A 17,230-nucleotide genomic window follows, 5' to 3' on the forward strand; every position below is an offset into this window, starting at 1 on the left:
TTTGCGCCGGCAAAACGGAAAAGTAACCACATTTTTTTATCGAAGATGTTTCAGAATATTAAAAAAATTCTTTCTTAAATAATTTTCTCAAAAAAGGTGTTCCGAACCTAGCGGGATACCTTAGAAGAGTAACGTTAAAGACCCTAGTCTGTTAATGGATAGTTATGGAACGCATTAATCGATGGCATGTATATTAGCAGGAGAAATGTTCACGAACCTCATAAATACGAAGTTTTTCTTTTGACTATACCCTAACAGAATTCGTATTACTCTTTCTACCATGCATTTGACGGGATTTTCAATAGCAGCGCACATTTTGTGAAGTTATAATCAGTCCACGAGCGACAGTGGGGCACTTCCACTAGGCACAGATTGCTTAATCTACAATTAACCTCTTAATCTACAATGATGGGCATAGCCCGCGTACGATGGACGGGCCAAACCTAACTTTTACGGGCATAGCCCGCGTACAGTGATCGGGCCAGAAGTGAATATTACTTGGAATATTTGATACGCAGTTGCAGTGTGATGCAATAATTGTGGTAGATGCAAGTATTACAAAATGTTTACTTATACAAAACTCCAAAGTGCAAAATTAGTAATCTGTAACGGTATGATGTATTTCAAAGCATTCTGGTACATGTAACGGAACTTTACACTTTTTACACTCGTGTTCTATGTGGATTTTCTCGTACTTGATCTGCATACTAATTCGTTTCGGTAACAATATTGTTCCAAAATATGTCATCAAATACTAGATTAAATATATCAAATTCTCCTCTACTTCCTCCTAATTGACATAAGGCTTCCTCTCTTATGCCAGGAGTCATCGTATAGTCCCATATTTTTGGACTATTTCTTATTTCTTTCCAAAGCCAGGACTCTGGTAGTTGATCGTCATCGGATGTATCATCAATAATTATTCGCCTATACTTTCTTCGAAAATGACATAATTCGTCATGTTTACGATTGCCAGTATTAGCGTGTTACACAAGTCGTGCAAATGTCCCGAACGCTGCGCGAGCTTGTACAAAATTTCGGCCCAACATCTTGGAATCTAAATCCTAGGTTAAAGGGTTAATGTAGCAACGGTGTGCTCCGCCCACTACTATAAGCGCCCCGCCGCAGTGGAGGTTAGTTTGCGAATTGCCTTCTCATAATGCTACTATATTGTTGTTAATTTGACTGTAGAGTTTTGTAGTATGTATTATATTAGAGCTGATAAATCGAATAAAGGCGAAGAGAATTTAATATGTTGAATTAGAGTTCTAAGTTGCAGTAGTCTGTCTGTAGGAAAAGGCTAACACCACCATCTATTAATGTTTTTTAATCTGTCTATTTTATGTTTTTAACTCAAACAGGCGTGCATTCTTTTATTACTCCTTCCTAATTTAGAACGTGAAGTATCCCGTTTTAATGAGCAGCGTCAGTATAACCTGACCATTTATGGGTTTCTGTTTTGCTATAGTTTTCTCTTCATTCTAACTCTTTTTCTTTTATGCTGAAATTTTTTTAAGAAAATTTCTGAGATTCTAATCTTTCGAAATTATTAATCATTTTTCCTTAATAAACTTTAACCCGCGGGAAAGCGCGTGGGGTGTATCATACCCCAACCCTATATAAAAGTGGAATGTTCCTAACTTGTGAAACTGAAATTCTGTGCTGCTTTCAGTAGCTGAGTTTCTAGTTGTGGTTGACTTTCAGAACCTCTTTTTCTTTGCCTGTGTGTTTCAGAAAAAGATTTATCGGTATTTTGTTGGAACTGGGGTATGACACACCCCACGCGCCTGTCCGTGTTTTTCTGACTGAATATTTAGTACAGAAATTAATTTCTAGAGTGTAACAGTAAATATACTAATATACTACTCGCAAGTGATTTTAAAGTACTTGACATTAAATCCTTAAAAATTTGTAACTGCATTATGGTAAAAAGAATGAGTCCCTATGAACTGAAGATGCAACACATATGAGATTTATTAGAAATATTTGAAAGCGATGAAGATTGCATTTCGAAAATTGAAGATGAAACTAAGAATATTTTCTACAATGTTTTGGTTTCGAAAACGATAAAACATTAATTCCTCATGTTCCTAAAAAAAGAAAAACTGTTTTATGCTTTCAATATTATATAACGAACATACTATAGATGATACTATTGGAGAAAATAAAACATCAGGAATTGTATGTTTTAATAATATGACTAAAGAAGCGCAGTGGATATGGGGGATGAAATGTCATCCAATTATTCAATTGCCAGAATAACAAGGAGGTGGCCAATGGTAATTTTCTTTCCTGCACTGAATGTTGCTGTAACAAATGATTGAATTATATTACATTCAACTGCTAATCCACCAACCAGAAACAGAAGTCTGTTTTTGAAGGACTTAGCATTATAATTAATGAAAAAAAAAGTATTAAACAAAGATCAGAGATTAATATTTTTCCAAGAAATTGACGTACTGCATGCAAAACAAAAGCAGAAGTTTCGACGAAGAATTAAAACGGATACATGAAATTCGAAACAACTAAGTATGAAAGATGTGGTAAATTTTTTGCCCTCGCCCAAGAACAGAAGAACGTGAAGAATGCAATGTTTAAAATGTGAAAACATTCTGTGCCCAGAACACATGAATGTATTTCGTTCAAAGTGTGAAGAAATAAAATAAGCATGGTATGTTAGAGATGCAATGAAACTTAGAGGCATGATGTTTATTATTTTCATTTATCTTAATTTTAACTCTAAGATTATTTCGGAAATTAATTTTTTGAAACATAATTATTATTCACTTATTTATAATACACGAGAACAAAAAAAAACAGTTTTAAAACTAAATAATACTATTTTCATTGTATTTTAAATATTGAGGTATGTGATACCCCACGCGCCCACTCTAGTAACTTTTCTTGGTGCGACTTCCGCCGGGATAATCGTAGTGTATCGGCTGCTGCTGCAATTTATCTTAGCAGAAATAATAAGTTTGGGGGTGCAATAATGCTTAATAATAAGCTCAAAATAAGGATGCTTTAAAGAGCTTCGTAAATTGAGTGTGTAGACAGTGTCATTATCCGTTCAAATGCCCTTCATTCATTCAAACGCAATAAATCTTCTTAGCACATCACCTATTTAAATTTTTTTTTCAGTCGAAGCGGACCAGTTAGTATGTTATTATTAATCAGATATTTTATTTCCCTCCACAGCCAAAAATATATTCATAACTTTTAGATTAGCAGAAGTATTTAATTTTGAGAATGTTACTTGTTTTTTTATTGTCTATGATGTGGCCTTTTCAAATGCAATCATGAGCGAAGATGACAGCCCTGGCAATCTGCAAAACACCATCAATGCAGAGATTCGCTGTTAAGACCCAATTATAATAATTATTTCATTCGATTCTGACAAAACTTTCTTTGCGCTCAGTTGTTAAGGCAATGAATGTAAAAGCTACGCTTTAGCAATAAGGAATTTCTAGTGCACTTGACACCAAATAGTACGTGATACAAATGCTTGACAACACTCCGGAAGATCAGTTTTCTAGTTCTACTTCCAGAAATGAGAATACCGTCTAGTTCTAGATTCATAAGGACGAAAGTAATTTGGAGAAAACAGTGATTACTAAACCCATTTCAAAAGTATATTTTTAAAAGTGAGCTAGGAAAATTAAATTTTCACACCTTGTGGTTAATATTGTGAGCTGAAGTTTCAATCATTCCTATATAATCCTCTTATACGAAAAGTACTTTTTTTTACCTTTCAGCCTCAAAACTATGTAATTTATTTCAAATCTTTTAAGGCTGCTAAAATTGTGTTTATTTATTCCTTATGAAAAGAATCATGTCTGAAGTAACTACCATTTCTTTAACTTATTATAAAAAAACACATTTTGTGAAATTTGAATATCATTTTTTTCTCCTTTTAGAAATTTTGGTAAAAATTTAATTCGGTGCTTCGTAATAAATTATATAAGCTACATATATTTAAGGACTACTTAATAGTTTTGTTGCAGTCAGGTACAAATTTAATGACTGATACTATCAGTTTTCCAAATTACAGCATCATTCGTCGAAAACTGATCGGCTTTTGTTTTAACATAACATATTTTTGCGTGCGTACGGGTTTGTAATAGACTGAATGCGCACAGGTTCGAAATTCATAGGTTGGTGCCCACCATCGGCCGAGCAGGAAAGATGCTGAACACTGGTAGTTCGATCTGAGGTTCGAATTCCGCGAACGGGCTGGCTGCATGGGCGTTTTCGTGGTTTTCCACATGTGTAGCGTGTATATGAGCCAGTTTCCCTTAGAAAGTCCTCCACGAAGGCATCCCTCCCTTTAGGCAGATAGCCCTCGTGTGCTTTGCCATAATTAAATAATCCAATCCAATCCAATCCGAAAATAGGTTAATAAAATTTATTTTTATCAAAAGAAACACGTCAAAGTTCTGGAATTTTTCTCAGAAATCCTCGTAAACGTGTTCACATTATACTAGAGTACAATCAGCAGTTGCACTTAAAATTACTTAGAACGTTAAACACAATACAATGCAAATCGCGTCTAAAGAGAAAGCTGACTCGGATATATCAGTTTACGAGGAACTAAACAATTCGCAACAACAATCTAAACAACTGAGAGCAGATGCTCTCTCTCCGGCCCTATGTAGTTTTCAACCGGCCGCCGAGATATTTCTAATACTTTCTGCTCCTCGAAATTACTGGAAAGTAATATGAGGGTCGAATTACGGTCACAGCTAATATAGTGATCAATTACAATACCTATTACAATAAGGCAGGGAACGAACCAAAATTTTGCCGAATGTTCGCCAAATTTGGCGACTTTTCGCAATTTCTCTCCAAACTTGACGACAAAATAAGTCGCCAAAATTGTCGCCAGCTTGGCGATATTTCGCCAGATTACGGAGATACTCATTTACTCAATGTTAAATGCCTTGCCCCCATATTCTTCCTATTCCGGCATAGCTTCTCTCTTCAGATTTTTTACGTCATATTACACAAAAAAATTAACAATTTCACATATAATTGGAGTAAAGCCAACATCTGTATACATAATTAGTGATAATATTAAACTAATAACAAATATCATTATTATAACAAAATAATATTAGTGAAAGAGATTTATTAAATTACAGGCTAATAAAAGCGGAATATCGAAAGTTAAATACGTAAATAATATTTAAATTTTCAAGTGATAAATTTTAAAACACAGTTGTTCAAGTAGACATACAATAAAAGTAGAATCCCAAACCATAAAAATCAAATTTTGATGGAAATCTTCCCCTCCCCCCCCCAAAAAAAATAAGAAATTGTTAAAACTTCTGAAGGACTGTTTTCTGTACTCGGAAAACAGTATAACACGAGAAATGAATATCCTCGAACGTAATTGGATTCTTTTGTGTATTGTTCTTTGACAAAAGTAATATTCTTATTTTTAGTTTCTTTCCACAGTTTTTGACTTTTTTTTCTCCTGACAACTAAGCTCTTCTCTTGTCAAGTAAGTCTTATCATATGTCATTTTGTCTTACTGATGTGAAAGATAAGTGGTCTCGTGGTTCATTTTTTTCCTTCCTATATTGCTGCGATTCGTAATCTCTCTTACAACTTCTTTTTGATATTGTAAATCTTCAAAATGAAATCCGATGCATTATTTTTCTAAACAGTACCATGCTACCTTGCTTGTATGTTTTTTCTTGAATATTATTTTTCTGAGTGTTATGCCTAATCATATGTATAATAAGGCACTAAATTAATGCTATTAAAATGTTGCATAGAAATGTAATATACTTTACTTGCAATTTACTGTGTATTAATTTTCCAGTAAAAATTTAATGAGAAAAAGTAAGTCTTTATCCATTTTAATGTGAAATAATTAATTCTTTAACATTCACAGCAACTATATTTAACTATTTCTGTAAACCCAAAATGTCATCAATAATAAAACTCATTTATTATTATTAGGTGAAAACCGTAATAAATAACAACTGCTTTTAAAGAAGTTAAATAAACGAAATACTGTTGTTTGGTTTGATTCAATTCATTACGGCAAAGCTTATAGGGTTATCCGTCTAAGGGGACGGATGTCTTCATGGAGGGTTTTTTAAAGGAAACTGGCTCGCACATACTCTACACAAGAGGAAAAATCATGAAAGCGGCCTTCTTCGCCTGGGAGGAAATTGAAACCAGGTCGGAACTACCAGTGGTCAGCGATTTTGCCGCTCGGCTGATGGTGGACACAAAATGCTGTGAACACATCTCAATACAGTTATTTATAGTTGCATATGATTTTGTTCATCTGTAAAGCGGTGTTTCTTTTCTTTTGGTGCCTCTGTATTTAAATAAGTGTGGTATTTTCCTACCTTTTTAATGAGTGTTAGAATTTAATTCATTTGAGTCGTCGGTATTTAAATAAATAGAGGAAATTCCTTAGTATTCTCAATCTAATTTTTCTTTACATTCGGTTACTCATTAGTTAACATTCATTCATCATAATTTCAAATTACTCCTTCCTATATACCGTTATCTGTAATCAATTTTATTATGATTATTCAATTTCATAAATATTAATATTTTATATTCGTTATAATAAGAGCTAATATTAAAATCTTAACATATTTTATAACTCAAAACATATTTCATATATAATTATCGATATTAATACTCAAAATTATTTCATTCGTTTTTCACATTTAGTTCAGTCGTATTAAAGATATTTTTTACGTCATCAAAAAGTAGTACGATTGCAGGGATTATTGGTTTATTGGTGCAGAAACAGAGGAGTACATTTTTAGCTCCTTGTTGTACGAAGTAAAAGAAATGTTGTAATTGCCGAAAATTTTAGCTATCCTGTTTCAACGGAAATTTCCAGTTTGACCGCAATCAAATCTAACTGGACGATTTTTTTTTTTTTTTTTCCTTTTTCTTTTTTTTTTTTTTTTTTCCTTTTTCTTTCTTTTTTTTTTTTTCCTTTACGTCTATCCGGAGGGCCAGAACAAAGAATTCTTTTTCCCAAAATCGATCGTAAAAGGAATTTAAAATTGAATTAGCTGGAATTATTTTCCTGACGTCTGTTACGTACGTACGTACCTCGCATAACTCGAAAATCATTAGTCGTAGAATCTTAAAGCTGTGTGTATAGGACTCTCGTAGCAATTAGTTGTGCACATCCTTTTTCTGTCGCAACTGTTGTGTATATATATGTTCGGTAGTGGTGTGTAAATGTTAATTGTAGAGAAAATGTTTTTTATTCGTTTCTTTTATTTTTATAGTAATTTTGTTCAAAGGTTCAACTGCAATCAAACGTGAATTCAGTGCTCCTTAATTGTTCAGGTTTTAATGTTTTAAATTATGACCCTTTGAAAAGTCGGTTTGAAATATTAAAATATGAATAATTAATTTGTATATTCACATAACTTGCATATGGATATTTCATCTCTCTGTTCTAAAAATACTAATTGCTTATAATAAATTTCCCTGGACTGTATCATTTCTGACTTTTACATAACGCTGATGACGTAAACGGAATTAGAACGTAGCCATAAGTATCATCAGCTTAGAGCTTTATTAATTATCCAGTCATGTGTATTGAAATAGAAAGTAACGCATTCTGAATTAAGATCCTCCTGAACACAGCGCGCTTTGCTTTTGCGACTTGGGTTAACTAGAGTACTTATCTTCTTTCTGCAACAATATAAAAAACGTAAATATTACGTTCTGAAACTAGTAGGATATGTATGCCAGTTTGTTTTTGGCCGCAAGATGTTTTAACTAAAATAAAAGTAATTAAATATTATTTAAATCTGCAACGACTGCTTCTTATTAGGTATGCAGTTAAGTTCATGCTCCAGTATCTTATGTGTAGGACGTTTCCCAAACCAATTCCATACATGTGCAGTCTTTTGGAAGCTAAGTACTGTACTATAAGGTACTTCTTCCTCCTTCGCCGTGTAACGGTAGCACACTCGGCGCGTGTTCGAGAGGTCCATGTTTCGAATCGGGAGGGTATTGCTCATGTTTCATCTGTCCTGCTTTCAGAAAATACATATCTAATGAATCTACAGTGGCCAGCGAATTAAAAAAGGTGGTGGATAATGATTCTCCACCACCAGGATTGGAATTGGCTCCCCTAATTCCCAGTCGCCCTTTAAAAAGCAGAGTATATAAGGTATTTCTCTCACCTTCTTAGCATGCTTTCATGGTGTAATGGTCAGCACACTCGGCGCATATTCGAGAGAACCGTAGTTAGAGTCCTGGCGAGGGCGTTGCTCATTTTCACGTTTCCTGCTTCAAAAAAATCCGAGTTCGAGTCCCAGCGGCGTAACGGCAAACCGCACATTGAGTTGATCAATGTTAACGAATTTCGTTTACTGCGCATGCTCAGTGGTGTACCGTTGGCGTGGAAGAAAATACTGGCGACTAAGCATAAGCAACCATAACACAACCCTGTTCATCGTGTATGTCTTATCGACTATTTACAATTACAGTACTACCCATATTTATTTGTGCTTAATGCATTTGCTTCTGTTTCATTTCATTTTGGTTTATTTTGTTCGCAAACTTTATATTTAATATCAGTTATTTATAATAATTTCCTTGACTTTAATCCAGTAATTTAAACTGGATTTTTTCTTTAATTTGTTAAGGTATATACGAATGGAACATATAGTTATTTACCATACGCAATTTTTATGCCTCACAAGTATATTCAGTAAAGATTCTGCTAATATATCCTGTGATGTTTCCCGTTTTGTAATCATTCTTAAACGAAAATTTGAGTAGTTTATAGTCGAAAGTTACCCTCTAAGTAATAAAGGAACTTACAACCTTACAAGTTTTAAAACCCCGAACTGTTTCCGCCCAGATAAACAGAATATCAACCACACACCGTATTTATCTTCTTTTAAAATTGTGCCAAAGTCGTAATTACGCCAAATTCTCTTCTGGGCATGCGCAGTATGCGAAATTCGTTTAACATTGATAAACTGAATGTGCAGTTCGCCATTATGCGTTCCGGCGAGGGCATTGTATGTTTTTTATGTCTTCTGCTTCAAAATAACCTAATTACTCTATAGTAACATCACGGTTGGAATCGAAGAAAAATAGAGTGTTTTAATTGTCATTACATAACGACTTCATTTTCACCTAGAGTCACTCGCATTATAAGGATTATTTTTGTATGCATGCCTTAGATTTGGTATGCTTTTTATAACGAGATAACGTTAATTATTTTTTAACTGCTTCAAAAATATGTGTTCTTATAATGTGAATATTTTTTTTTCCTTTAGTTCCACCGGAATCGTCGCCACAAATTTACGGTGAAGTAACAGAGTTTGGGGATAATCTCACTCTGCGATGCTCATCGGCGAAGTCCAAACCAGCTGCCAATCTCAGCTGGTATGTCAACGATGTCTTGGTAAGTGATTTTCAATTTATCTGTTAAAAAAACACAAAAGTAAGTGTCATCTTAATGAATAATTTACGATCCTTGTTCGTATGGTAACATTTTGAAGACTTTCCAGTTCACAGATAGATTATTCATAATTTTACTCTCAAGCTTTGTGTAACTATACAATGGCAGATGGTAATTAGTGGTAGCGAATAATAACTGATATTAAATAATATCTAACATATAATATCAATAATAATGTAATCTAATATTAACTATTAAGACCGAAACATTCTGTCAAACATAATTTCTAAATGTTTGTCAATTCAGCATAACAATTCACGGTCATCAGCTAAAAATGTATTGAGTAAAATCATAAAATAATAGTGTTACGAATTTGATATTTAAAAAGCTAATGTTAGTTCAATTATAAATTAAATGGTTTTATTTCTCGCGCAGTGCAGCGCGTGACGAATATTAAAAGAAAGCTAAGCCGGAAAAATTGAAAATACAAGAGCGCGTGCATTAAATAAATAAATATCTCTTTTTGATTTCGAGAAAGTACTGGAAAATTCTAGCGCGTGATTTTAAAATCTTATAAAAGGAGGAAAACATCTCAGTTTGTAGTAGTTGCTTAGTTTGTTTGTTGTTTAGAAAACTGCTCTTGTTGATTGTAGCGAATTCGCGGATTAGCGTTCTTTAGCTGTTTTGAATTGCGTTCTATTGGATATTTGAGTAGTTAAAAGATAACTACTGTGAGATATTGTAATACTGCATGATAATTTGAGAAAATTTAAGCATTTTTGTTGTGATAATAATAAATTTTTGTTCCTTTTTCATCGGACTTGAGCATTCATTTCATAGCGTACCCGTACGCACGCAACAATATTATAGTAATAGCCCATAACACTAAACGAAAAAGTTAGCATTGTTACGAATTTGTGCATAGATAGATGATTTTAGTGCAATTATATGTGAAATAAATTGTATTTTTCTGTCTAATGTAAAGCGGGGGGGGCAAGGGGGTCTGGGATTTTGGCGCCCACTCCCAGAGGGGCGCCGAATGGTCTCCAAACAAGATTTTCCGGAAAATTTCAGTTTTTATTTTGATCGACTTCTGGAAAATATATTTAAAATTAGTAATTATTGCAATATAATTAATTATTTATTTTCTTGATTTGTCTGATAAAATGTTTGCATACATCAACCAAATATCTCCGCATACAAAACGTTCTTTATGAACCCTTTATTTCTCTAAAATAGAGATATATTTTAATTTTTTTTAAAACGAAATGCACATATCCCGCTTTTTATTTTAAAACGATAACACGACGTTGCCCCGAATTTTTCAAACATCTAAAGTTTCCCAGCACAGATTCCATAGTCTGGATATGACATTTTGGGAAACTCCTAACGGTTTCGCTACAGTGGATTGCATTTGATTCTTCTGTAAACGCCTAATAGCCTTCCTGGCTACCGATTCAACTAAGTCATAGGGTTGATACATCGTATATTCACTGATTGAAAGCATTCAACGCGTGTCAATTGTTTTTAATCTCCTACTACAACAGGAATGGTGCAGGTCGCTCCTTATTTAAAACGCATAGTTTTCGACGTTACAGACTAAATTTGCATTTTCCCAACTTGTAAACGTTATAATAATCTCTTCTATTTCCTTTTGTTAAAAAGGTTGTCGATTATATGGTTATTTCATATCGAACTCACAATATCCCCTAATTGTTTTGAACAGTGAATGTGACTGCAAGATATTACTCCGCAGTAGAAAAGAAATTGACGATTTCCATGGTACATTATAGAGAAATATACGACAATTTCACGCATAACTGGACTAAAATCATCTATCTATTCTCAAAATTCATAAAAATATTTTGAGCACTTTAGCAATCGAGACGACTTAATATTTTATTATTAATTCTAATCATTAGCTGCTGAAATTCTAATCCTTGCTGTTCTCTGCTTTTTTTTAAGATTTTTAAAAGTCGTTTTTTCTTATATTTAAAACTATGCTTAAATTGCCATAGAACAGTTGCCTTATTTGCGATGAAAAAATTATTGCCGCAATATCCAGCGGAACATACACCTTTGCTCCAGTGCTAGTGACATTGTATGTAGCCCCGGTTCCAGCAATTTCAGCAAACTTAGTAGTTGCTCTCCAATGCTGGGCATTCTAGGCGATTGTCTAGCAGGCTTTGCCTAGACGCATTCACACAGTAACTCCTTGGTATTTATCATAGGTTGGCAGTCACATTGCTTGGGATAACGTGAACTGTGTGCAGTAAGTAACAGCATTAAGTATTCTGATAAAGCAGAACAGTTGAGTTTGAGAACGCGAAATCTGGCATCGAAATTATTGGGTGATGAATGACAGGAATTTGCTTCTGATCAAAAGGACTCGGGCATCTTTTCTCAAATGCTCTGTATTCAAAATAAGCTATACCCACCAGCAGTAGAGCGGTAACGTCGCTGAAAACTGGTAGTTCGGTCCGAGGTTCAAATCCCGCTAATGGGCTGGCTGCATGGTCGTTTTCGTGGTTTTACACATGTGTAACGTGTATATGAGACAAATTCCCATAGAAAGTCCTCCACAAAGGTTTCCCTGACCTTTCTCAAATAGCCCCTAACTACGGTGTTCTGATTGATGATATTTCGTACATGTCTTCTAGACAGAATTCGTTGACGCGCTCTCTAACATCAAAATTCAATTAATAAAAGTTTTAAGCCTACATGACTTTTCGAAGAGAGTTTATATTAACTGATTGAGGCAAACCACTCGAGTGCCAGCTGCGTAATGGCAGGGGTGCCTTTCGTGGAGAACTTTTAAAAAAAAACTGGCCAGTATCCACGTTACACATGGGAGAAAAACCACAAAAGCTCCCATGCAGCCAGTCTGTTTGCCAGGATTCGATCCCAGATCAAACTACCATTGTTCAGCGACTTTACTGCTCTGGTCCCGAAGGGCCCTTTTCGAAAAGAGAAGGATATCGATAAATAAGACTTTTAAATAGATTTGTAAGTTTATTTATGTTAATTAACAAGTTACTTTATCTTCCAAATCTGTGCTGTCAATTTTCTCTTTCCGTTTTCGTGCCAGAATGTAAATTAGCTAGAGTGTATGTATGCGTAAGTGAGAGTTTGAGATTGTTTTGATGAGAGCGTGTTTTGTCTGCTGGAGGCCACGTTACTAGGTGTTATTCTAAGATAAGCGTTCCAGTCTGCTATATTGCTTTATTCTTGCCGATGGTGCTGTCACCCCGGTGTAGGCTTAAGAGCCAACTTCGACGTTTAAATATCTCTGCTCAGCCTTTGGCCAATTAACTACTTAGAATTAGTTTTAATTTAAAATTCTACTTTTAAGTTCACTCCACAAATGCTGGCTGATTAGTAAGCACCAGGGGTGCCTACTATTCAGCTTCATTAGTTTTAAATAAAAAGGTCTTTTATACTCTTCTTAAGTTCTGTTTCATATTAGACATAGCAATTAAGTCGCTTACACGGCAACTGGGGGGATATGCCACATGTTACATGTTTACATCCCTACAGATTTTACCTATTTAATCTATTTTAGTATTTGTTTAACTTCCTGTACATTCATAGTTAGTGCTTTATCGAAGGTAGCATCTCAATAAAATATGATAAAAATTATAAAGTTATTTAAGAATTTAATCACTGCTGTTGCTCTAATTTTTTAGGCTTACAAACCTTAAAAGACTTTTGTTTCCTTATTTTAACTTTGCACAAATACTTTAAATTTCTTGTTTTTCTGATTGGCAACAGTTCTATTTATGTCTGATACTAGCTGAGTACAGTCCAAAGGGTTTCCATTTATTACACTGTAGAGACGTCAGGATTTTTGGAAGCTGGAGAGATGAAAAATTAACAACCGCCTTCGCCGGGAATCGAACCACGGACCTCTGGAATACCGGCCCAGCGTGCAACCGTTACACCACGAAGGCACGCTAGGGAAGTGGAAGAAATGCCTTATAACATTTCTAAGAAGAATATGCCAATTTGAGGTCCAAGTTTATTCACTTTTGTCTACACTATTATGAGACCTTCCATCTTCTTCTGAAGAGATTTGTTTCATTTTCCTTATTTTGTTTCCACTATTACGATTTTTCCCAGGATATTATGTGCTTTTCAGAAATAATTATCTTTTTTGATGTGAAGAACTAGTATACTACTAACCAGTAGTAGTAATACTGCCAGTCTCCAAAAGTCTTTCAAAAATGCCTGATCAAAAAGAATTAGCAGTTTTCTATCATTATCCTATTGCGACGAAATTTATATGGCTGAAATAAAAGCGCATTTTATCGATAGCTTTTCTGTACTAATAATTTTATTTAAGAAACGTCGAAAAATATTATGCGTTAAGCATAAATATCATTAACAAAATTAATTTTCCTCGTAATAGTAATTTCTTAATTTTAAATTTTATTTATTATGTGTCTTTTGGTTGTAATGTTCTATAAATATGAATAACGAAAAGTCACTTAAAACGATTATTAATTCTCAATATCCAGCACGATTTTACATAAAATCATGATCTATACATAATTTAGGTATTTTTTGTGTAAGAAAATTAACAAGGGATCACTTTTAATTGCCAAAAGGGCGTGCGGTAAAGTCGCTAAACACTGGCCGTTTGCTCCGAGGCTCGTTTTCCTTAGAACGTCCTTCACGAAGGCATCTCTCCCCTTAGGCACATAGCCCTCGAGTACTTTCCCATAATCAAATACACTGCACACACACCACCATTGCTAAGGAATTACAGAAAATATAGTTTGCAAAAATTCGAACCTGAATTAAAGTAATCAAAAAATATGACGATGTAATTATTAAAATTAGCAATATAATGGCTTCCAGAATAAATCTAAAACAACTTTATGAATGAAAACAGATTACACAGTATCTTGCACGTCTTCAAAATTTTCAAAGCATTTTAAAAATTCGAAAAAGTTTCTCCAAAATGAAGCAGAAGATTCTTCAGAAAGCCACAAGGAAAGTGTAACAAAAATAACAAATATATTCCACGCATACACTTTTCAAGACATTACTGCAGCAACTAAAGAATTAAATCCTATGTGTAGAATTTGTTACGCTTGTAAATATTGTTCAGGTTGTTTCAAGAAGTTCCGTTGTCAAAACTTCGTTTCCATTGCACTGATATGGTTTAATGCTATCATGAACAATCACAAAATATGACTGAATATATGGAGGAAAGTGTTAATAATATTGATAGTTCTTTACAAAAAAGGTGAAAACATTAAACTAAAAATGGTATTGTGAATTTTCTTCTTTTTTTGTTAAGAATATATTATCGTATATCCATATGTTTCAGCTGAAAACATAGCAAGCGTTATTTTAGGCAGAAATAGTATTTTCTTGGATAAATATTTGATTCACATATTGCAATCGTCTTTTTACTGCTGCAGGATCAATGAATTTTTCATACATAATCTCGTACATGTTTAGCGGTGAACATAGATTCATTCTTCCATGTTATTCGTAGATCTTTTGTGTATTCCGTGCTTCTTATCTTGTTTAACTTCAAAGGAAATCAGAACTCATTTTCAAAAGATGATCTGTAAAGCCATTATTTAAGTTTGTAAGATTTTCACTGTGTAATTCTCAGTTACTGTAGAAAGTGACGAATCTTGAGAACTAGTTCGCGAATAATCGCTTAAGTTCGTGTGACACGAAACAATAAGATGGAAGGGTAACTAACCCTTTATTTATTCCAATAAGATTTAACAAAACTCCGCCTGGGAGTGTACAATCAAAGCCGACACTCGGGCTTGAACTTAAGAATTAAACTAAAACTACGATTAACTAAAAAAAATATAGCCGAAGCTATCACGATTCTGGATTAGTTGGCCCCTTAACTGTATTTGACTACGAAGCTATCAAGGGCCTGAGTACTGCCGAGCGTAATAACTGCTTTGAGAGAGAGAGAGAGTGGCCAAAAAGGCAGACGCGCATAAATCAGAAACTCTGATTCTCACTGACTCAGTAAGTAACTTCGTGGTTTAAATACCGCTCCTTCTCATTAAATATTGAGCAAGATTCTAAAACTACGTTCTGGCCGGAAGTAGTAAGTTAAAGTTAAGAATTTGACAGGAAAGGAACTTTAACTTAAAACTTAACTGTTAATAAAATTAACATAATCTTTACAAGTTGTTAAATAATGCATACCAATTAAATAGACAAATAACATGAGTTCATTTACATAGTTATCTCGAACTTTGATTTGCCGCCCAACCGGCAATGTTTAGCGACCCTGACTGCCGTACCGAAGGTCCCGGTTCGAATCCCGGCGAAGGCATGGATGTTTGTAAATGTATATTGCCCATGCGGCACACTCTAAATATGCGGCGAGTAGAAAGTTCTGCAGAGAAGTTGATGATAGGGTAAGAGAGATGGGAGACCTTCGCACCCGTACCCCGAGTGCTGTCCATCAAATGTGGCGAAACCGAAAAAAGTCGAAATGTCTCCTGCAAGGTGTTGCTCAAGGCTCTTGCCAGCGAGCGACAGGTGCAATTTTGCAATGATGAATTTCGTGGGCTTGTCCTGATGTTACTGTCAGGCAAGGAAGATAAGTCACAACATAGTAACAGCATGTTTTGCTTTTCTTCCCAATTCTGATCAGGAAAATGTCAAGAAAATCATTGTAAATTTGAGAGGTTTGAATCTCACGAACGGGCTGACTGCATGGGCGTTTTTCTGGTTCTCCCCATGTGTACCGTGTATACGAGCCAGTTTCCCTTAGAACGTCCTCCACGAAGACATCGCTCCCCTTAGGCAGATAGCCCTCAAGGCTTTGCCATAATCACATAAACCAAACCACTGAAATCTGCTGAGTTGGCTTCCGTTCCAGAGTATTACATAATCCATACAGAATTGTTTACCAACTCAGCAGTTTAAGGTCCTTGAAGATATTAAAGCACTGTGTTTCTTAGGAAGTCGAATCTCTTACCCATCGTACATAATACATTCATACTTACCAATACATAATACAAATATAAAATATAGGTTCAAATATGTGGAGCAAATACATAATACTAATACACAGCACATTCTTGAATAAATGCAAATACATTCTTAAATAAGTACTAAAACATAACTGAGTTAAAAACATTATACAAAAAATTATTACATCTTATGAAACTACTATTATGCTTCCAATACCTGCACTTTATACCTATACACTATACATTTACCAATATTTGATTGACCAATATCTTGTACCATATTGTTGCAAAAATGTGTTATACAGCACATAGAAGTACAATGTATTATAAATCTACCTATTCACAAGTATTCTTGCATTTAAATGCATTATACAGCAGGTACAAGTAGAGTGTTTTATCAATCTACTTCTTAACGAGTATTTTTTTATTATTATTTATTTATTTTGCATTCTTATGTAAATACTAAAACCTGTTTCAAGTACTGATACAATACACACATGCAAATTTACCTTACAGTATATAGTACCTTATCCACTCTCCTATATAATATTACTGCACATAATACAAAGCAAAAACAAAAACAACTTCCATGTAATCTATAATACAGTGCATTATACTATGTAAATTTGACTACTCCAGTGTAAATAAAGTACAGTTTGAGTATTTAATATGTAATCTAAATAATTCTGTTAGTACTCTGATGGCATGTTAAACATACGAGATGCAAAATAAATTTCGTTAGACTATAATATATTCAGCAAATTCGAAAAATATCATTGCCGTTAATATTGTTTTCTTTGGCTTTATTCTTTGGCTTTATATTTTATTTCTTTTGCTTTATATTCTTTTC

General features: G+C 34.1%; 1 protein-coding gene across 1 annotated transcript in view; it reads left to right on the forward strand.

The window, feature by feature from the left end:
• Nucleotides 1-17,230, forward strand: part of LOC118193282 (junctional adhesion molecule 2A-like) — a 475,381-nt gene that overhangs the window by 421,310 nt on the left and 36,841 nt on the right. The window contains exon 5 of the mRNA XM_085810466.1: nucleotides 9,291-9,418. Within this exon, the coding sequence (XP_085666592.1) occupies nucleotides 9,291-9,418 (128 nt within the window). The remainder of the gene's footprint in view (nucleotides 1-9,290; nucleotides 9,419-17,230) is intronic.

The sequence above is a fragment of the Stegodyphus dumicola genome, chromosome 1 (genome assembly GCF_044657685.1).
Source record: "Stegodyphus dumicola isolate Sdum_Otavi_A_Nest chromosome 1, ASM4465768v1".
NCBI classification, from domain to species: domain Eukaryota; kingdom Metazoa; phylum Arthropoda; class Arachnida; order Araneae; family Eresidae; genus Stegodyphus; species Stegodyphus dumicola.